The sequence below is a fragment of the Thamnophis sirtalis genome, unplaced genomic scaffold (genome assembly GCF_051295495.1).
Source record: "Thamnophis sirtalis isolate CommonGarterSnake01/CBP01778 unplaced genomic scaffold, rThaSir2_p1.2 scaffold_8, whole genome shotgun sequence".
NCBI classification, from domain to species: domain Eukaryota; kingdom Metazoa; phylum Chordata; class Lepidosauria; order Squamata; family Natricidae; genus Thamnophis; species Thamnophis sirtalis.
This window is the reverse complement of record NW_028261388.1, coordinates 12,740,901-12,763,150: the sequence shown is the minus strand read 5'-3', so window position 1 is coordinate 12,763,150 and position 22,250 is coordinate 12,740,901. Positions and strand designations below refer to the sequence as shown.

At 44.1% G+C, this 22,250-nt stretch overlaps 2 protein-coding genes across 3 annotated transcripts in view; one reads left to right on the top strand and one right to left on the bottom strand.

The window, feature by feature from the left end:
* The window catches only part of MTMR2 (myotubularin related protein 2), a 50,854-nt gene extending 42,845 nt beyond the window's left edge, over window positions 1–8,009 (top strand). Inside the window, exons 12-15 of the mRNA XM_087721118.1 lie at window positions 706–798; window positions 1,870–1,983; window positions 5,292–5,468; window positions 7,133–8,009. Of these exons, the coding sequence (XP_087577244.1) occupies window positions 706–798; window positions 1,870–1,983; window positions 5,292–5,468; window positions 7,133–7,294 (546 nt within the window). The 3' untranslated portion in view covers window positions 7,295–8,009. The remainder of the gene's footprint in view (window positions 1–705; window positions 799–1,869; window positions 1,984–5,291; window positions 5,469–7,132) is intronic.
* Window positions 8,010–14,786: 6,777 nt separating this feature from the next.
* Window positions 14,787–22,250, bottom strand: part of CEP57 (centrosomal protein 57) — a 29,784-nt gene continuing 22,320 nt past the window's right edge. The window contains exons 10-11 of one of the 2 annotated variants that reach the window (XM_087721119.1): window positions 21,502–21,646; window positions 14,787–16,009 (exon numbers count right to left, since the gene is read on the bottom strand). In XM_087721119.1, the coding sequence (XP_087577245.1) occupies window positions 15,812–16,009; window positions 21,502–21,646 (343 nt within the window). In that variant the 3' untranslated portion in view covers window positions 14,787–15,811. The remainder of the gene's footprint in view (window positions 16,010–21,501; window positions 21,647–22,250) is intronic. The other variant, XR_015697455.1, reaches the window with a different exon arrangement.

Sequence of the window (22,250 nt, the reverse complement as noted above, 5' to 3'; positions counted from 1 at the left end):
GAAGAAAAATGAAGGATGTCAGGAAATTGTAGATAGCATGGAGAAAAAGCATAGCATGAAGTTTCCTCATTATGCAAAACTTTTAGACATTATCCAATGGAACTAAATAGAAGATTTAAAACAAAGCATTTTTTTCAAACAGTATGTAATTGTTGAATTCATTAATACTAGGTGTAATTAATGACATGGATAATTCTAAAAGGAGCTTGGATAAATTGGTTGGGATGGGCCCATCAAGAGCTATCTTGATAAGAGTCAACATTAACACACAATGTTGAAGATTCTTGTTACTTGAAGATGGGAGTCAGCATGCCAAAAATACCAATTGTGAAGAAACATGTGTTTTCCTTCTTATGGAAACTTCAGGAGGCTCTAGTCGGCCACTAAGAGAGACAAAATGCTGGATGCAGATGGTCCTTGACTAATTAAGGATACAGAGTGTCCTTAACTTCATGTTATTAGATGAGGATGAAGGGTGAAAATATTTGACTAAGAAATCCACAGTGAACTTTAAAAGGGCAGGGTGGAGAGAGAGAGAGATTTTTTTTTAAAAAAATGCTCTTTAATTGTTCAAAACAGGAATTGGGGCTCCACCTGCAGGCCTGTTAAATTGCTTGTTTTAGTTCTCTACGAAGAGAGTAATTATCCTAGTTCAGTGTCACCGTGTCTGTGTGTTTTTCTTTCTACTTTTTTTTCTTGTTTAAGAGAGTTGGCCATGGAGACAAAAATCACGCGGATGCTGACCGATCTCCTGTTTTCCTACAATTTGTGGACTGTGTCTGGCAGATGACGAGACAGGTATATTTTGGGGACAGCAAAGAACCTCAGAAATAATAATATTCCTCCGTTTTTGTTGTCGGGCCAATATAAAGCCAGTGTGTCACTGTTTCTGTGTAGTAGCAACTGCAAAGATTCACTTAACCAGCGTAGTAAGAAAGGTTGTAAAAAGGGGCAAACTTCATTTAACAACCGTTTCGCTTACAGCAGAAATTTCGGGTCAATTGTAGTCATAGGGACTACCTGTAACCTAAAGGCTGCAAAGAAGATGCCAAATGAAGGCTACAATTAGCCCACTTGTAGTCTTCACTCGTTAGCAGCAAGTCTTTGGGGTTTTAATTGCAATTTTCTGCCAGTTGTTCCTACAGACATTCTCTGCTCTGTCAAAAGCTGCCTATAGGTCTGAAGACAGTCTTCCTTTCATTTTTGGTTGTTATTCCACATTTCTGGATAGCATATACAAAGCAGGTATTTCTAATTTTTTTGGAGATAGTTATATTTCCTAAAGGAAAGGGATGCAGATAGTAACACTGTTTCCCCTCCCTATCAAGTCTTGGAAGTGAGATAATCTCTTCTATCTTATCACCATGCACATACACATCAGAGGTGGGTTGCTGCTGGTTTGTGCGAACTGGTAGTATCGGCTGTGGGAGGCTCCGTCCACCCATCTGGATGCTTCGGGGAAACATGAGCAAACCTGTAGGGAAAAAAAAATCAGAAACCCACCACTGATACACATATACATCCCAAAGGTGCTTTTTTCAAAAGGCAACTGGACTTTCCTTGTTTTTCCTTGAAAAGGTTTCACTTCTCATCCAAGGAGCTTCTTCAGTTCTCATTCTCCACCATTCAATCAGAACGGAAGAAGCTTCTCGGAGAAGAAGCGGAACCTCTTCAAGGAAAAAAAAAAAAGGAAAGTCCAGTAGCCTTTTGAAAAAGCACCTCTGGGACAACCATGACCTGGATGAGACACACATATACACTTCTCTCCAATATAATTTTTCCGGCAGGAAAATTATTCCTTCAATTGTCATGTGAGAAATATCCAGTGTAAACCTACTGTGATGTTTTTTTTCATTTCTTCCCTTCAAGTTTCCGACAGCTTTTGAATTCAATGAGTTCTTGCTCATCACTATCCTTGACCATCTCTACAGCTGCCTCTTTGGGACCTTCCTGTGTAACAGTGAGCAGCAGAGAGTGAAAGAGGTAAACCATTACAATGGTTCTTTTTAAAAGAATAATAATAATTGTCCCTACTTGTTTATGTATGTATGTAAGTATGTATGTATATATGTATGTATGTATGTATATGTGTGTGTGTGTGTATATGTGTGTGTGTGTGTGTGTGTGTGTGTGTGTGTGTGTGTGTGTGTGTATTTGTATATATATATAAAAACTCCATTTTTCAATTAAGTTATAAAGCATTATATACAGGCTGGCTAAGACGCTGAGCTTGTCGGCGCTTTGAATACCTAAAGCATAACGGAGTGAGCTCCCATTACTTGTCCCAGCTTCTGCCAACCTAGTAGTTTGAAAGCACGTAGAAATATGCAAGTAGGAAAATATAGACCACCTTTGTTGGGAAGGTAGCAGCGTTCCGTGCGCCTACAGCATTTATTCATGCCAGCCACATGACCATGGAGATGTCTTCAGACAGTGCTGGGCCTGGCTCTTCGGCTTTGAAACGGAGATGAGCACTGGCCCCTAGAGTCGGGAACGACTAACACATATGTGCGAGCGGAACCTTTACCTTTACGTACCGTATTTTTCGGAGTATAAGGCGTACCGGAGTATAAGATGCACCAAGGTTTTGAAGAGGCAAATTTAAAGAAAAAAAGTTTTTGCACTCTGCAAACCTCCCAAAAACGGACTGTTTTTCGCAAAAACGGCCCCCAGTTTGTTTGTTTTTTTTAAAAAGGGCATGAATAGCCCTTAGGAGGCTTGTAGTGTGTTCCAGGGGGCAAAAAAAGCGAAAAAAAGCCTGTTTTTTGCAAAAACAGGCCTGTTTTGTGTCCAAAAAAGGGCATTAGAAAGCTTATAGAGTGCTCCTGGGGACTGGGAGTAGACAAAATTGAGCAAAAAACGGCCCATTTTTTCCTCATTTCTGCCCTCCCCAGCCCCGAGGAGCTCTCTGAAAGCCTCCTACAGGCTCTACACAGCCATTTTGGTGAAAGGGGCGGGGTTTCAGGAGGCGAAAAAAATGCTGTATTCAGTATACAAGACGCACCCAGATTTTCAGCCTCTTTTTTGAGGGAAAAAGGTGCGTCATACTCCGAAAAATACAGTCTAAAGTATTATAAAATACAAAAGTAAATAAAAGAGCAGTGAGGGGGAAGGAGAGAAGGAAAGACAGGGAAAAGAAAAAGAAGCATTGACTTCTGATTCGCTCTGTTGCAGTAGAATAAGGCATTCACATCAAATCGCAGCTTTTTGTTTTTCTATACTAATATGAACAAGTGATTTCTATAAAAATCTATCAATCTAATCTATAAAACCCAAAGTCAGAGAGCTATGTTCTTTTCCACATCAAGCATGGATTTCAGAAGCGGTCCTCATGTGGAAACAAAACTACTTATGTTCTTCTCTTTAATCAGAGTAGTCAGTTTTGCCATTTTAGCCAACTCCATCAACTTCTGCTTCTCTTCTTCCATGGTAGTATCAAAGTGTCTTTCCATATTTGTGCATACAATTACTCTTGGCTGCTGTCAACATGTATTGTAAAAAAAAAAAGTTCCATTTTTTCCCCCAGTTCTTTTACCATTAGTCCCAAAAGGAAAAATTCTGGTTTCATTTCTATCTTCATTTTCAGAATTTTCTGTATTAGGGTAAGAATCATACTCCACATTTTTATTTTTATTTTGCTTTATCACATGTCCACGCCATAGATCAGCAGTCACCAAACTGGTGGTCCGTGGACCACTGGTGGTCCGTGAGAAAATTTTGGTGGCCCGCAGAAAAATTATTTGCATTTTTTATATTGCATTAAATCAGGGGTCTTTTAACTAGGACCCCTGGGCCAGATACATGCAATGGGTTCCACCACAAAAGCGCGTAGGACAAAATCGCGCTCGACAAAAGCACGCTGTGACGTCATCACAGCGCGACGAAAAAGATCGAAAAATTGTAAAAATAAAGCGAAAACCTTACCCTAAGCCCCCCAAACCTAACCCTAAACCTAACCCTAAACCTAACTCTTAACCTAACCCTAAACCTAACCCAAAACCTAACCGTTAAAGTAACGAAAAACCTAACGCTAACCCTTATCCTAACCCTAACGCTAACGCTAACGCTCTAAAGCTAACCCTAACCCTTAACCTAACCCTAACCCTAACCCTAACCCTAACCCTTACCTTTATGTGAATCGGCTTGCTTTAATTTAATTTTTATTAATTTTTATTTGAATTTTTCGATCTTTTTCATCGCGCTGTGATGACGTCAAAGGCGCGATTTTGTCGATCGCGCTTTTGCCGTCCGCGCTTTTGACGGGTCACGCATGCAATGAATGTTTGTGTTGCTACAGAGTGTCTCCCCTTTCGGGGTCTCTTTGTGCAGATTAGAGGGGGACAGAAATTTTGACTTGGAGTCTGCTTCAGCCGGGCTTTGGGCAAAGGGTGGAGGGTTAGGTTAGGTTAGGTTGGATTTATATGCTGCCCTTCTCCCAAGGACTCAGAGCGGAGTACAACATAAAAGAAAACACATATTACAAAAATTAAAAGGGACATTAAATAAAGTATCCCAAAAAAACCCTACTGATATTTACAATAAAAATTTAAAAATTAAATTAAAATTGACAACCAAATTAATCCTATATTTTATTCCATTCAAGCCAGGCCGGCTTGCTGGAAAAGCCAACTTTTTAGAGGGAAGCGCAGCTGGTGGCAAAGAGCCTCGTTCCAGTGGGACTGCATCATGGCCTGGAACTGGCTGACTATCTTAGCCCACTGAGCCTCCAGGCGTCGGTAACTGGCCTTGCACTCCCGCAAGTCTTCCCTCTGCTTGGAAAAGATCCAATTTGAACTGAACCAGCTGTTTTGCCAAGCTGCTTAGCGTCAATCATTGCTTCCTGTTGGGGTCCCAAGGAGCCCAGGCAGGCAGGCAAGGAGTGGCTGGAAGGTGTGAGTAGAGGCCAGCGAGGCGCCCCTCGACGTGAGTGACATTGAGTTGGCCACGGCCACCCAGTCACATGACCACCTAGCCACACCCGCCTAACCCATCACTAAGCAGATCATATTAGTGGGCCACAGGATTTAAAATTATGAATTTAGTGGTCCCTGAGGTCCAAAAGATTGGTGACCCCTTGTATAAGATGATAAATGTCCCTCCTTTATTTTTACACTTCCAATATTGATTCAACATGCCTTTATACATCTTAGGTAGTTTAGGTATTAAGTACCAACGATACATCATCTTATAAAAATTCTCTTTCAAATGATAATTTAATGCAAATGTTAAAGCCTTCGCCCACATCGTTTATGTATACTTCCGAAATGGAACAACGTCCTTGCTCCTTACAGGGCCTTTCGGAAAAGACCGTATCACTGTGGTCCTATATCAACAGTCAGCTGGAAGACTTCAGCAACCCTCTGTATGCCAGCTACACCAATCATGTGTTGTATCCGGTGGCCAGCATGCGTCACTTAGAGCTTTGGGTAGGATATTACATCCGGTGGAATCCTCGAATGAAACCACAGGTAAGCCACAGATTCATGGCAACGAGAAAGGAGTCTTGGGTCAAAATCAGATGTTCCTTAGGATTGCAATTACATGGACTTTCTTTTTTCGCCATACCAGCAGTCCTCGACTTACAGCAGTTCATTTATTGAGCCACGGTGGCGCAGTGGTTAGAGTGCAGTACTGCAGGCTACTTCTGCTGGCTGCCTGCCATTTGGCAGTTCGAATCTCACCCAGGCTCAAGGTTGATTCAGCCTTCCGTCCGAAGTCGGTAAAACGAGGACCTAGATCAGGGGTAGTCAACCTTTTTATACCTACCGCCCACTTTAGTTAGTAGTAAAATTTTCTAACCGCCCACCGGTTCCACAGTAATGGTGATTTATAAAGTAGGGAAGCAACTTTACTTTATAAAATTTATAAGGCAGAGTTACAGCAAACCCCTACCGCCCACCATAAAAACTGGAATGCCCACTAGTGGGCGGTAGGGACCAGGTTGACTACCACTGACCTAGATTGTTGGGGGCAACAGGCTGATTCTGTAAACCACTTAGACAGGTTTACAGAATCAGCGTAAAGCGCTGTAAAGCACTGTGAAGTGGTATATATGTACCTCTTAAGTGCTATTGCTATTCTGGAACTCTGCTAGGTCATGAAAAAAGTCTTCTAGATTTTTATAAAGTGCTTTTTTTGTTTTAAAGAGGCTACCGGACTTTCTGATTTTTTTCTGAGCCGAGGTGGCACAGTGGTTAGGGTGCAGTACTGCAGGCCACTTCAGCTGACTGTTATCTGCAGTTCAGCAGTTCTAATCTCACCAGCTCAAGGTTGACTCAGCCTTCCATCCTTCCGAGGTGGCTGAAATGAGGACCCGGACTGTGGGGGCGATATGATAACTCTGTAAACCGCTTAGAGAGGGCTGAAAGCCCTATGAAGTGGTATATAAATCTAACTGCTATTGCTATTGCTATTCTTTGAAGACGTTTCGCTTCTGAAGAAGCTTCTTGGAGGAGAAGCGAAACGTCTTCAAAGAAAAAAAACCAAAAAGCCCAGTTGCCTCTTTTTTAAAAAGTACCTTTGGGACAGTGGTGGGTTTCAAAAATTGTTCGAATCTACTCTGTGGGTGTGGCCTCCTTTGTGGGAGTGGCTTGCCGCCCATGTGACCGGTTGGGAGTGGCTTGCTGCCCATGTGACCGGATATGAAGATGCCAACGACACTTGTCAGAACCACCTTAAATTACCTCGTACACAGCACTGGCATGCATAAGAATATGATGTATACTTGTTTTTTTTAAAGGCATCTTTGGTTTGCGTTAAAACAACTTCAACACACGCAATCTTCTGATGGCACCACAAACGCAGCAGTCATCCTTACCTTTCACAGAGGCCCTGAGTTTTATAAATATGAGCACGATAGTGTAGAATAATCATATCCAAGGACCAGTGGTGGGTTTAAAAAATTTTTGGAACCTCTTCTGTAGGTGTGGCCTGCTTTCCGGGTCCACTGGTGGAACCTCTTCTAACCGGTTCGGTAGATTTGATGAACCGGTTCTACCAAATAGGTGCGAACTGTTAGGAACCCACCTCTGCTTTGGGACAACCATGACTTGGATGACTTAAAATCTCCATAGACTTCCTGTCTCAAGAGTGAGCAAGGCGTGGTTCTTTTTTTGTTTTGTTTTGCCATTAGGAACCCGTCCACAATCGCTACAAAGAACTCCTGGCCAAACGAGCGGAACTCCAGAAAAAAGTGGAAGAGCTCCAGCGAGAAATCACCAACCGCTCCACTTCCTCCTCGGAGAGGGCCGGTTCCCCTGCGCAGTGCGTTACGCCGGTCCAGACGATTGTATGACATCGCGCTCTCCCGACTTCCAAAACCTGACACTCTTCCTCAACGCCTTGACCGCGTCCCCTGGCTGGCCTCGAGGGGAGCTGTAACCCAACACAGTGGGAAAGCGACAGATCGAGGAGAAGCCCCTGGGAAAGGACTCCCTGTTGGTGGCCCCCTTTTTCTAAGAAAGAAGCTGTCTTAAGTCTAGAGACACTGTATTTATTATGGTCTACTTCTCCAGGGTATTTTATTACAGCGGTAACACTACAAGAGGTGGAATCTTTTCTTCCGTTTAAAAACATCTTATATAATTACTTTTCTTGTGGACTAATTAAGAGGAAAAGTAGCTGCATGGCATCTCAAGACCCAACTATAGGAGGCTTATTAAGGAGTTCAAAATCTTTAGCATTGACTTTTGTGGGGGAGTGATGCACTTATACAGGGTCCTACTTATTTCAAACCTCAGCTGCCTGAATGCAAAGAGCCTCATAGGGACTACCGATACATACATACGGTGGGCTTGGCTGATTTTACCTTGCCCACTTTCAAACGGCTCCACAAAACACAAAAGGATTTGCAAGTGGAGTGCAAGTCATCGTGCATTGCATTTTAGGAAAGAAGAATATTCATTGCAATCGGGCATATGAAAGTCATGCATTATTGGCTTCTGATGCTTATCACTCGTAAGACTATTTTGTGCCTCATTCTTACAGAAATGTGACCTCCAAAGGGTGGGGGGGGGAAGCAAGAATTCAAAACTTCTGAGGTTAATTGCTTTACACAGGGATGGGGAAACATGTATGTCGTCCACCTACGTTTCTAAGTGGCATTCGTGTAAAGAGGAAAACCTTGAGGCCCTTCAGATGTGAGAACTCCTGAAAATCCCAGTAATTCAATAGCTGCAGGATATTCAGGTGAGAAAAGGCCATTGGTGAAGATGCTGGAGATGGTTCCATCACAAAACCGCGCCCGACTAAACCGCGTCGCTGATGTCATCAACAGCGCGGAGACAGAAGCACGCTGTAAACCCTAAACCTAAAATTAACCCCTAAACCTAACCCTAACCCCCCTAAACCTAATCCTAAACCTAACCCTTAACCTAACCCTAAACCTAACCCTAACCCTAACCCTAACCCTTAACTTAACCCTTAACCTAACCCTTAACCTAACCCTTAACCTAACCCTAACCCTTAACCTAACCCTAACCCTTAACCTAACCCTAACCCTTAACCTAACCCTAACCCTTAACCTAACCCTAAACCTAACCCTTACCTTAAGTTGAATCGGCTTGCTTTCAAAGCGCTATTTAAAGCGCCCTTCTTTCTCCATGCTGGCTATTGTCACCCTGTTGATGACGTCAGTGACGCGGTTTAATCGGGCGCGGCTTAGTCGAGCACGGTTTTGATGGGTCATGGCTGGAGATTGAAGCCATACATCTAGCCAACACCTAGGTTGGGGGAAAGTAACTTAGACCCATCTATGGGAGTAGGCCAAATGTTGTCATTTAATGACCCCATAATCCCTTGCAGGGTGGGGGTCAGGGCAACTGAATGAAACTGAGTGTTTACTGGCTGGATGCCTTTCTTGTCGCCAATGCGGAGTTTTGTCCTGCAGATATATTCTCAGTGTGCCCAGAGGGAGAAATATCAGCCTCTGCCTAGGATTGAACTATTGATTGTGAGGGGAGCACTCCACCTCTAGGCCACCGCACCACTCATTATGAGAGTAGGCCAAATGTATCCATCTAGTCTCTCTCTGGGTGCTGTGATTTGTGGATCAGGCAATTAAACCATACTCCATGGTAAAACAAATGAGAGTCTTGTTCATGCAGTGCTGTCAAAAAGGATCCAAATATAAATGATATTGTTTATCACTTTTGATTTGGCTGCTTAGGTCAACCAGGACCAGAGGTTTAGTCTTCCAAGCTTTTCAACGTGTGCTAAAGTCCATCCTCCAGAGAACTTCTCTCTACCAGAATACCCATTCTGGCAGAGACGTTCTGGTAGGGAGGAGTTCCCTGAGGATAAGGCTTCTGAGCTAGGCTTCCCAAGATCACGAAGCCGACTCCTCGCCCCGATAAAACCCCTTTTATTTAGGTTAAAGGCAATTCTTCTCCAGCAAAGTCCCAACAATCAGTCTTTCACGAGATTTCACAACTACAGACCAGGGGTGGGTTCCTCGCCCCGTTCCAACCGGTTCAGTTGGAACGGGGCCGGCGGCGTCCTCGTGCACGCGTGCAGTGCACGCATGCGTACTAGCGCCTGTGCAATGCTCCAGCTGCTCCTGGAGGATTGCGCAGGCGCTGTATGCGTTCTGCGCATGCGTGGAAGCGCAGAACTCGACAAAACCGGGTAAGAAATGTGGGCGGGAGGATCCTTCGGCGTTCCCGGAAGTTACTTACTTCCGGGTTCGCCGACCAACCGGTTCCGCCTGAAACCCACCCCTGCTACAGACCTTTATCAGGCTTAAGAGAGCTGCCAGGCCGATATCTTCCAAACGCCACGCTGTAGCAGCAATTACTTGGCAAGAAGCCAGGAACAGATCTTCACCCTAATGAAGTGAATTAATTGTCTCTTGCAAACTCCCATTCCCCTTTGCTCCTCTTTATTCCCTATGGGAGGGGCCATTCACCATCTGTGCTTTTACTCCCAAGTCGGCCCTTGTTCCTTAGCTGTTCCCTTCTCCTGGCAGGTCTGCGCAGGCGCACATCCGGAACATGCTCCAGCTGCTCTTCTGCCCCACTGATCTCCGGCTCCAAAGGCAGCTGATAACTGTCAGACGGCCCTGGCCAGAAACCAGAAGTTCATTGGTGCGCATATGACCACTTGGCAGCTTCTCTTCCAGGGTTCGTCCCCGATGAGCACGCGTGCACGCATACTCCACATTCGGTGCCAGAAAGATTCGCCATCACTGGTCTTGAGCAGAGGGCTGGACTAGAAGACCTCCAAGGTCCCTTCCAGCTCTATTCTGATTCAAAGCCAGCAAATGGTGATCAATGAATCCAGGACACTGTAACAGTTTCTTATACATGGCTGGTTTTCAACTGCCCCCATTTCTGATCACGTGACTGTAGGGATACGGCAACGCTTATAAATGTGAAGACTGGGTTTATTTTTCTCAGTGCTGTTTAGCGTCTTTGAATAGTCACTAAACAAATAGTTGTAAGTCAAGGACTACCTATATTAGGCTAATTTTCACAGAGGGTGGAGAAAGGCTGCAGCAGCCTTCCCTAGATGTGTCAAAATGCAATGCCCAGAATTCTCAAGCAGGAGGCTCAAAGGGAATGCTGGGAATTATAGCCCTAATAATGCATAGGGTGGGAGCTACACAAGGCGAGACTAATTTATAGTTCCCACATCATCCTTGCCTACAATCTAATTTTGACTGTTTAGGGCAGTGATGGCTAAGCTTTTTGTCAAGGCGTGCCAAAAGCGAGGGGAGCGCGCACGTATGCCTACACCCATAATGCAATGCCCTCCCCCCCCATGCATACCGCCACAACTCACACACACACACACCACGAATGCACGCAGGCCTCACTGAAGCCTCCAGACTTCCAGGAGGCCCGTTGGGCTGTTCTTTGCCCTCCGTAGGCTTCAGGAAAGCCTCTGGAGGGAGAAAAACAGCCGAACGGTCAACCCAGAACTTCATTCCCGAATTTCCGTTGGGCCCCGTTGGGCCGTTTTTCGCCCTACCCAGGCTTCAGAGAAGCCTCCGGAAGCCTGGGGAGGGCGAAAAACAGCCCAACACTGAAACCGGAAGTTTGGTAACAGACTTCCAGGTTGCCCATTGGGCGGTTCGTCTCCCTCCGAGGGCTCAGGAAGCCTCCGGAGGGTGAAAAACTGCCAAAAATCAAGGCCAAAAATCAACTGGCCAGCAGGCGCATGCAACGCTGGAGCTGATATGGAAACGTCTCGCGTGCCCTCAGAAATGGCTCCGTGTGCCACCTGTAGCATGTGTGCCATGGATTTGCCATCACGGATTTAGGGTGTGTGTGTGGATTATTTTTTTTTGCTAAGATCGATGGTATCTCCATTACAACTCCCAGCAGTCTCGTCCAGCATTGCCAACAGCCAGGATTAGCATCCTGTATGCTTTCCAGCTACTTTGTAAAGCTTTTTGTATATTAAACTGGACTTTTTAATAGCAGCTCTTTTGAGAGGCAGGAACTAGCAGGCAATTACAAGGAAATGTGCCAAACTTACAAAGTACAATATAACTTTCCTCCTTTTTGTCAAAGTGCATAGTTCGTGTGTGTGTGTGTGTGTGTGTGTGTGTGTGTGTGTGTGTGAGAGAGAGAGAGAGAGAGAGAGAGAGAGAGAGAGAGAGAGAGAGAGAAGTCATGAGGTAGGACAGGACTGAGCTGTTTCTTCTGGTGGACATGGAATAATAGTATGGGATGATAACAGCAGACTCTGGATCTTTAGGCTTCAGAGAGGCTGCACTGCTTCTATAAGGACAAATATATCTAATATTCCAGGAAATTCAATCAGAATCCTCACCAGTCGATGACATACAATCTGTTCCAGCATTTCCACCAAGGTAGAGCCAAGCCTTTCTCTACAAGCCCTTAACTGCGTTAACTTGGGGATAGCTTTCCTATATTTGTCTTAAACATGATTATTCGTCGTGCATTGCCTTGAGGAAAAAGACGTTATGAACCAAACAGTAAAATGCCACTTACTTGTTTGATGGCTACTATATTTCACTCCCCCCCACCGCCACTACGCCCAAGATTGCGGAAGGCTGGAAGAGATTGTCCCTTAACAAGATTTGACAAAGACGTTCTGATGCCATTTTAAACCATTTATCCTATAATGCATAAAAAAAAAAGATTTCCTCTATATAAACAAGCCAGTGCAGCACGCAAAACAAGCTGTTCCATTTCTGAAGAGGAATGCAAAATTATTCTTGACGTGTTACAGATAGAAGTTGCACTTCTGGTTGAGATTGTTGGCATCTGTTATCAAACAACTTGCGGCCCATTTATAAAGGGAGCTACCGAACAGTTAAGATATATGAGACAGACCTAGTAATGTCCAGCTTATTAGTAGCGCGCGTAGCATTTTTCAGCAGATAAGATTTAAAACGAAAGCATAACTTCAGATTCAGAGTCTTGCAAAATAGCTTTGTCAGGATTGGCCTACAGGCTTGCTTTGCAATTGAGAACGTATGGCAATGCGTCAGCCTCTTACTCAAAGTATGCTAAGGGGAGAGAAGTCGGTTCCACCAGAAAACCGCAGACGACAAAATCGCGGTCGATGAAAGCGCGTACGTGACGTCATCACAGCGCGACGAAAACATCGCGCTGTGATCGATAAATGTAAAAATAAAGCGAAAACCTTACCCTAACCCCCCCAAACCTAACCCTAAACCTAACCCTTAACCTAACCCTAAATGTAACCCTAAACCTAACCCTTAACGCTAAACCTAACGCTAACCCTTAACCTAACGCTAAACGTAACCCTAACGCTCTAAACCTAACCCTAACCCTTAACCTAACCCTAACCCTTACCTTTATGTGAATCGGCTTGCTTTAATTTTATTTTTATTTCAATTTTTAATTTTTTTCATCGCGCTGTGATGACGTCAAATGCGCGCTTTCGTCGACCGCGGTTTTGACGGGTCACGGAGAAGTCAGCGCAAAAGGCTTCCCCAATTTTGGGTGCTCTAAAACCAACTACAATTCTCCCATTAGCATGACCGATGGGGAATGGGATTTGTAGTCCAAGACATCTAAAACAATAATTGCATAAGTGACCCATCCTTACGACCACGGTGTACTCCACTCATGGATTAGAGGCAGAGCAATCGTTTTTATGATCCTATTTGTGTATTTGGAACAGAAGCTTAAAAGTCCATTATTAAAAGTTTGTGTGAGCACTCTGCTCTCACACAAATGATCTCCCTGACATAGAAGTGTTTCTTTTTCCAACTGCTGCCTTTCAGGCCACAACAGACCACAAAAATTGTGTGTGTCCATTGTTACCAGATTCCTTCTTTCAAATAATGTATATTTATGCACTTAGGTGTGAGTGGCTCAGTGTCTTAGACACTGTCGATCAGAAAGGTCGAATCCCTAGCGCCATGTAACGGAGTGAGCTCCCGTTACTTGTCCCAGCTTCTGCCAACCTAGCAGTTCGAAAGCACGTAAAAATGCAAGTAGAAAAATAGGGACCACCTTTGGTGGGAAGGTAACAGCGTTCCGTCTGCCTTTGATATTGAGTCATGCCGGCCACATGACCACAGAGACGTCTTTGGACAGCGCTGGCTCTTCAGCTTTGAAACGGAGTTGAGCACCGCCCCCTGTAGTCGGGAACGACTAGAACATATGTGTGAGGGAAATCTTTACCTTACTTAGGTATGTGTTTGGACTAGCATTGTCTAGCAAAAGGAAGACCCAAATCGTTGGGGCCAATATGCTGACTCTATAAACCACTTTATAGGGCTTTCAAGTATTGTGAAGGGGTATATAGGTCTAGCTGCTATTGCTATATTCTTCTCTCTTTTCTCTTGCTTTTTTCTTGCATGGAAGCCCACTGAGGCAGTGTTTCTGTTTCTTCCCATCTGCTTGTTTGAAAGAAAGTGATTCAATCTTGACCCCGCTTTCAACATAGTATAACAGAGTTTGAAGGGACCCTACACCATTTCAGACAAATGGTTGTCCAATCTCTTCTTAAAAACGTCCAGCGTTGGAGCATTCACAACTTCTGGAGGCAAGTTGTTCCACTGATTAATTGTTCTAACTGTTAAGAATTTTCTCCTAGATTGCTTCTTTCCTTGATTAGTTTCCACCCATTGCTTCTTGTCCTACCCTCAGATGGTTTGGAGAATAGCAGCCCCCGAGTTATTGGAAGCCCCCGAGTTATTGGAACGCTGCCATCATGTCACCCCTAGTCCCTCTTTTCATCAAACTAGACGGTTCCTGCAGCTGTTCTTCATGTTTTATCTTTTAAAGCTTTAATGCAGGGAGCCCCAAAGTTGACAACTTTAAGACTTGTGGACTTCAACTCCCAGAATTCTCCAGCCAGCGCGCTGGCTGGAGAATTCTGGGAGTTGAAGTCCACAAGTCTTAAAGTTGCCAACTTTGGGGAGCCCTGCTTTAAAGCATCCCCAGTTCTAACCCTGGCCACTTAAACTTCTTTTATTTGCAACCCAAAAGTCACCGCCCATCCTCCAATCGGCCCGTTTTCAATCCTGACGCGTTAATATTTTGCTCCGAGCCCAAGCAAAAGATAGTTCCTTCTATCTGGTCTCTATTTGCAAAAAGAAACGGAGAGATTAGATTGCATTGAGCAGGAGTGCTCCTTTCTCTGCTTCAGCAGGAGATGGAAATAGGCTGCGCCCACCAACTACTTTGCCAGTTGTCCCTTCTCATTTCAGCCAGCAATGGGCCATCTGTCAGCAAGGCAAAATGTCAACTAATGATGCTACCTGCTTTGTGCGTGGATTACACACATCAGTTCCTTGAGCCCAGCAGTTTATAGAAAGCGGGAGATCAAAGAGCCAACTGGTTTTCACAACTAATTTATTGTATTTGCCTTTATTGCAGTCCAATCAAACCTCGAAAAAGTACAGGCCATTTCGAGTTACTACTACAGTCCAATCTCCGGAAAAGCCTTTATATTATTAATATAATAAATAATATTGTTCCATGTACATTTAAAACTGCCTAGTACCAGAACCACCAAGCAGATCTTCTAGTCTAGGGAATATTAGTTTTTAAAAAGCTGCCTGCCAGTATTAAACAGCATGATCGAAGGCACCATTTAATTTTGGGAAAAATAAAATACGTGTATTAAACCTGCTTTTCAGCAGAACAGTAGAAATGAGATTAAAATTAACTTGGCAATTCAGTTTCACTCTGAAACCGCATCCTTTCAATCCCATGGCTTAAAATGGATATAATTTTTTTTTTAATGGTGTTTAATTGAATGCCAAAGAAAATCTTCTCACCTCTGTGCATAATTTCCGTATTTCTAAACAGGAGCATCTTGCTCAAACATCGAGACATGAGTGGAGTTCTCCATTCTGAGAAGAAAAAAAGCTTGTTTCTTTTTAAAGAAAAAGCTACTTATAAGTCCTTGAAAAGGGACACAAGGCTTCGTACCACCCTTGCTTCATTCAAAGGCACCATGTCTTTATAAAGCAAAGTCAAAACTCTGCCAAAAATAATAATTCTGATGCCTTTCCCAGTTCATTTTCAATGCTCCAAATGAATTTTAAAAAGAAAAAGAAACCCACACGTAGAAGGACGTCATCGCAAGCAATGAGTTCCATGGTCAGAAGCAGAATTGTAGGGTAAAAATAACCTTTCGTAGAAAAATATTCCATTAGTGGTGGTGCCAATGTGGGGCTTTAGCAATGAAATAATAAGAGGCCAGCCTATCTTTGCTTCCTTTCTACCCATCCCCAGTTCCTCTCCACGATGATAACACAATCAGGCATACAGGTAGAATATGAGAAGCCTTTGTTTACAAGGTGCCACACACACCCAAACACCCACACACACACACACACACACGAGGGGAAGACAATTCAGCAGTCCCAACTGATGTCATCTTTCTGAAGGGAGGTCTGTATGCTTTGCATGTCTCTCAGCAGCTGGAGGTTCTTCTTGCCCTGCCCAACGGGCTTTCTCTTCAAGCTGGCCTCTTTCACCTTCTTCTCTTCGCCCGCTTTACAGCAATCCCGAGCGCCGTGCTGCTTGGTCTTGCTGACCTTGAGCTTCTCCAGCTGCACACAACCCACAGAAAAAGAAATAAGAATCGGGCGTTTTAAAACTACCATATTTTTCAGAGTATAAGACGCACCTTTTTCCCTCAAAAGAGAGGCTGAAAATCTGGGTGAGTCTTATACACTGAATACAGCATTTTTGGACTCCTGAAACTCCGCCCCTTCACCAAAATGGCCATGCATAGCCTTAGGAGGCTTCCAGAGTGCTCCTGGGGGCTGGGGGGGGGGCGAAATGAGCGAGAAACGGGCCGCTTTTTGCTTGTTTTTGCTCCCAGCCCCCAGGAGCACTCTATAAGCCTCCTAAAGGCTATGCATGCCCTTTTTGTGGAAAAAAAATAGGCCCATTTTTTGCGAAAAACGGGCCATTTTTGGGAGATCTGCAGAGTGCAAAAACTTTTTGTTTTTAATTTGCCTCTTCAAAATCTTGGTGCGTCTTATACTCTGAAAAATATGGTAACTTCGTTTTTAACTTCCACTCATTCCGAAAGTGCCACACTCCGATAATTTCTTTCATCTATTTTAGAGATCTGTTCTTGTTCATTATTACAAATGGTCTTTGTCTCTTTTCTATTTTCAGCCACTCACAGATCACTTAATTTTTTTTCTCCTCACTCCTTGCACGTTAGATGCCAGAAGAACATTCTACAACATCCAGATCTTTAATTATATTTAAAGGTATGTGAGTCTCCACAAGAAACAAACATATATTATATACCAGGGGTCGGCAACCTTAAACACTTAAAGAGTCACAAAGGTGCTAACTGGAAGCCCCCCGTTAAATTCTGGAGCCAATCGGAAATCTGGCTCCCCGCACCATAGAGTCTCCTCCTAGCCTGGCATCCTTTCTCCTCTACCTGTCCTAACCGAAAGCCCTATCAATTGTGGAGCCGACTGGTGACAGGGAGCCGCAGCAGAGGGATGTAAGAGCCACACGCGGCTCCAGAGCCACAGGTTGCTGACCCCTGTTCTACACAACCTTTTGGGCACAACTACATTGTTTCAGAGGCAAGCCTACTTCCACCAATTGTAATTTTGCTTGGTGGGCATCTTCTAATGAATGCAGCACACTATCTCCTTGTTTAAAACCTGATGCAATTCTTATGTGGACTCAGGGTTTTGATTGTGCTTATATTGATGGCTGTTGATCCAGCGTCACAGCAGCTGTTTCTGCCTAGCAATTAATCCTGCAATTAACCCATAACCTTTTAAAACTACCTTCTCCCCAGGTAGTCCTCAACTTATGCTCATAATTGAGCCCGGAATTATGGTCGTAGGTCATGCTGGTCATTAACTAGGTCACCACATGCCCTCGGCCAATTGTATAACCTTTTTTGTCATGGTCATTAAGGGAATCACTGTGATTGTTAAATCAATGTGACAGTCATTAAACATTTCCCACAGTGGGTGCTTTTTTGCTGGACACTAGAAGTAAAAAAAAAACTGGTTTCTGACAACAATTTAAAAAAACCACGTCATGTGACTGTGTAATGTTGCAAACGGTCCCTAAATGCAGGCTAAAATGTGACCATGGGAGAACCCGTTCGTCAGAATTTTGACTCTGTGTTGCAAGTAGTCCTAGGGAGGTCTTTTGTAACTTCAAACAGTTGTCAACCCTAACGTGAACCTGGCTGAGGCCATCGGTGAGCCGCAGTGGTGCAGTGGTTAGAGTGCAGTACTGCAGGCTACTTCTGCTGATCACCGGCTGCCAACAGTTTGGCAGTTCAAATCTCACCAGGCTCAAGGTTGACTCAGCCTTCCATCCTTCCAAGGTTGGTAAAATGAGGACCCAGATTGTTGGGGGTGATAGGCTGACACTGTAAACTGCTTAGAGAGAGGGCTGTAAAGCACTACGAAGCGGTATATGTCTAAATGCTATTGCTAAGTGCTATTGCTTCCTTGGAGGCTTCAGGGTTGCCACACAGCAGTGGGAGGGGGGAAATAGTTAGATGGGGTTTGTAGCCAAAACAATAAAGTATTCCTGTGGGAACCAAGGACGTGCTCACAGGTGACTGGCCAGAGGAGCAGTGAAGTAACCCAGCAACCGGCCAGCAGCTGGATTGGACAGCGTGACCAATGACTTGGGGGAAAGTTTTACTTTTTAAATTAGGTGAAAGCCAAGGGAATTTTCAGAGTCGGCTTTCACCAGTTGTGCCAATATGATGTATCCAATAAATTGTCCTTTGAGGAATTTGCCTGCCTCGGAGTTCTGTTTTCTATGGGTGCATCACTTAGAATGCTGATAACGGTTGCTAAGCGATCTGTCATAAGTCGACAACTAGCTGAACTCACATTAATTGTTATGTCTGTAGCCCCACCAAAAAGGAGCAGAAATATAGTTTAAAAATATGTGTAGCTGCAAGGCTATCTGCATGGGCAATAAAAGGTAGCGCTGGCAGAAAGGATCGACCGCTCCTCCTCTGCTTGAGAAAAAAAGGGAGATGGAGGGAAAACAATACTAATCCTACAGCTTTAAAAATTGCTCTTGTAACAATAGTTCCCAATGCCAACCAATCGGAGCTTACTGAACCTTCAAAACCAATGATAAGAGTAGGTTTAACATGACAAAGGAGGGGAAAAAATGGAAGAAACAAGAACAAGCTAAGGAATGGATCATATGGTTCGCGAGCAAATCAAACATCATAATAAGGCTGCAAGAAATGGAAATGCAGACCGGTCTCTAGTTTAAGGGGAAATATTCAAAGCTCCACCCTATAGATATAGTTAGCAATTTCTCAGTTTAGTGGGGAGGGGGGGGCAATTTATAGTACTGACTAAATTAAATCTATTGTATATTTAGCTTCCGTATCCCAGAAATACTTGTGTGGCGCAGTGGTTAGAGTGCAGTACTGCAGGTTACTTCTACTGACTGCCGGCTGCCTGCAATTTGGCAGTTCGAATCCCACCAGGCTTAAGGCTGACTCAACCTTCCATCCTTCCGAAGTGGATAAAATGAGGACCCAGATGGTTGGGGAAAATATGCTGACTCTGTAAAAACCGCTGAAGGACGACAGTAAAGCACGGCAAGGTGGTATATAAGTGCTATTGCTTTGCAGAGAAGCTGCTGAAGACAGCAGAACAGCTTCTTTGAACAGTGTCCTCCAACTGTTCAGAATAACCCCCATCATCTTCTAGTCCAATACATCTAGAATAGGGGTGTCAAACTCAAGGCCCGCAGGCCGGATTCAGTTCACATGGTGCTTAAATCCGGCCCGTGGGGCTGGCCTGGAAATATCAAAGGAGCAGCCCGCAGTGCCTCTGGCTCCTACAATGGGCTGTGTGTTGGCCCCTCACCTTGTTTTCACTTCCAGGGCCTCCTACAGCACTCTGCCAGCTGAAAATAGGCCGAAAACAGGCCCGAAAATGGCTGGCAGTGCACTATAGGTGGCAATGGAGGATGAAAACGAGGTGTAGAGAAGCCATGCGCAGACCCCCTGCGCCCCGTTTTTGCTGGCAGGGTGGTGCAGCATCTGTCTGCGCCCACCATCACCCTTGCTGGCCCGTGGAGACCTACAATGCTGATCCAGCTCTCGAAGAAATCCAGTTTGACACCCCTAATCGAGAAGATGCCAGAAAGGAAGTCTAGCCAAAAAACTGTGGATCAGTTGTCCTTCTGTGTTTGTCCTCGTGCTTCTAACAGTGGCCACAGAATTATCATCTACGGCTTCATGCATGCAGCTAAGCCCTGATGGAGTCTTCTGTTTCAGCAATTCCTACCACCGGCAGGCCGATGTATATATCCAAGATTCGGGATTCCAGAAGGCTGCATAGCCTTCCATTCTTCATGTTTTACCAAAGCTAGACAGTGTTTTGCAGCAAATAGTGGCATTTGATTTGCAGAGAAATAATAAATAGGTGCTTCCCTTGCTTTCAGAAGAGGAACCTACAATAGGTAAAGTTTATGAGCCAGCTAAGTGGTTTAGCAGTTTATTCGACTTGTATGCCGCCCTATTCCCAAAGGGACTCAGGAGCTTCTTCAGTTCTCATTCTCCACCATTCAGTCAGACGCAGCTTCTTGGATGAGAAGCGAAATGTCTTCAAAGAAAATGCAGAAAGTCCACTTGCCTCTATGAAAAAGCATCTTTGGGACAACCATCACTTGGATGGCTATCCATAGACATTTGTATCAGTGTTTCTCAACTTTAGCGAGTGTAAGACAGGTGGACTTCAACTTCCAGAATTCCCCAGAAAGAATGGCCGACTGGAGGATTCTGGGAGTTGAAGTCCACCTATCTTAAACTTGCCATGGTTGAGAAACACAGTTTATTGCTGCAAAAATCGTCTATAATAAAGGTCGTTAATGTATATTTTAACATGCTATCTTGAATGTTATGTCTTATTTCTTTAGACAGACTATAAGGATGATGTCACTTTTAAAGCTGCAAATTTGGCCTCAGAGCTTACGACAACATAAATCAAGATAGTGAAACCAGGCAATTATAACTCAACTTGACCAGATGGAATAATAATTAACAATGTCACTTGGCAACTCTATCTAAATTTTTATATCATTTTATACTAGCCTATTTTATAACTATGTTTTCCTTTATGCCTTTAACAAGGCAGTTTTGTAGTGCAATATTTATCCTTTTAGCACTTTCATTTCGTTTCGTTTTTCAATTTCTACTTCATTTTACCTTATCTTCATCCTAACCTAATTGGAAATTGTTACAGAAATCCAACTGAGCTCTGTAATTCACAGTATGTTATATAACTGTATGCCTCTCCGGCTAGTTTTGTAACAAAGACATTCTGTGCAATGATCTCATTGTTGTTGTTGTTGTCTGTGGGTGGGTAGGTAGTGGGGAGGGTGATTTCAAATAAATCTTGACTCCTGGCAACTACCTGGATTAATTCCTGAAGTTCTCTTGGCAAAATTTAGGAAGTTGCTTGCCGTTGCTTCTTTCTTCCTAAGGCTGAGAGAGGGACAGGCCCAAGGTGATCCAGCTGGCTTCATGCCTAAGGCAGGACTAGAACTCACAGTCGCCTGGTGATTGGCTGAACATTACCCAGCTGGCTTCATGTTTAAGGCAGGACTAGAACTCACAGTCACCTGATGATTGGCCCAAGGTCACAAAGCTGGTTTCAGGTGGCGCAGTGGTTAAATGCAGCACTGCAGGCTACTGCTAGATCAGCAGGTCAGTGGTTCAAATCTCACCGGCTCAGGGTTGACTCAGCCTTCCATCCTTCCGAGGTGGGTAAAATGAGGACCCAGATTGTTGGGGGCAATATGCTGACTCTCTGTAAACCGCTTAGAGAGGTCTGAAAGGCCTATGAAGCGGTATATGTCTACTGCTATTGCTATTGCTATTATTCATGTCTAAGGCAGAACTAGAACTCAGTCGCCTGGTGATTGGCCCAAGATCACCCAGTTGGCTTCATGCCTAAGGCAGGACTAGAACTCACAGTCTTCCAGTTTCTAGCCCAATCCCTATACCAAGCTGACTCTCCAATGATTTCATGGGGGACTGGAAGCAGTCATCAGGATAACTCACCCGTGCCCGATGCCTCTGGATTTTATTGATTTGTTCAGCCTTGGCTTCCATCTTTTTCACCAGCACATCCAAATCCTTCTCCAAGTCTCTCCTTAAGGCCATTGTTGCAGCTTCATGGATGAGTTTTGCTAAGTGCTGGTGTTGGCTTTTATGCAAAACAAAGAAACCAATAAAACAAGGTAAAAAAGACATAGATGATAATGAATTTCTTTAATACATATATTTCAGACCGTTTCGCTAATAGAAACAATACATTTTTTTCACACAGCAGTAGCAATAGATTTATATACCGCTTTTACAGCTCTCTCTAAGCAGTTTACCGAGCCAGCCTTATTTCCCCCAACAATCCTTATTTTACCGACCTCAGAAGAATGGAAGGTTGAGTCAACCTTGAGCCGGTCAGATTTGAACTGCCAAATTGCAGGCCGCAGGCAGGCAGCAGAGGTAGCCTGCAGTACTGCACTCCATCCACTGCGCCACCTCGGCTCAATCCTACTATTGCCTTGGAACACTCCAATGTAAGAAGAGTCCAGCATTTTGTAAGAGATTAGCAAATAAGGAATAGGATTGACTGCTTCTTTTCCCAACTAATTCAACACCACCTTGTATAGTATTTCCCAACACTAAAAAACTCCAGAGAAGTCCCTGGAGGCTGGCATAAAGGGAGATTTGGCCTGGGTTTCTCCTTCCAGAATTAATGTGCCTACTCTGGATTTAAAAGCAAGGAAACAGAACAATCCCTGAGAAGC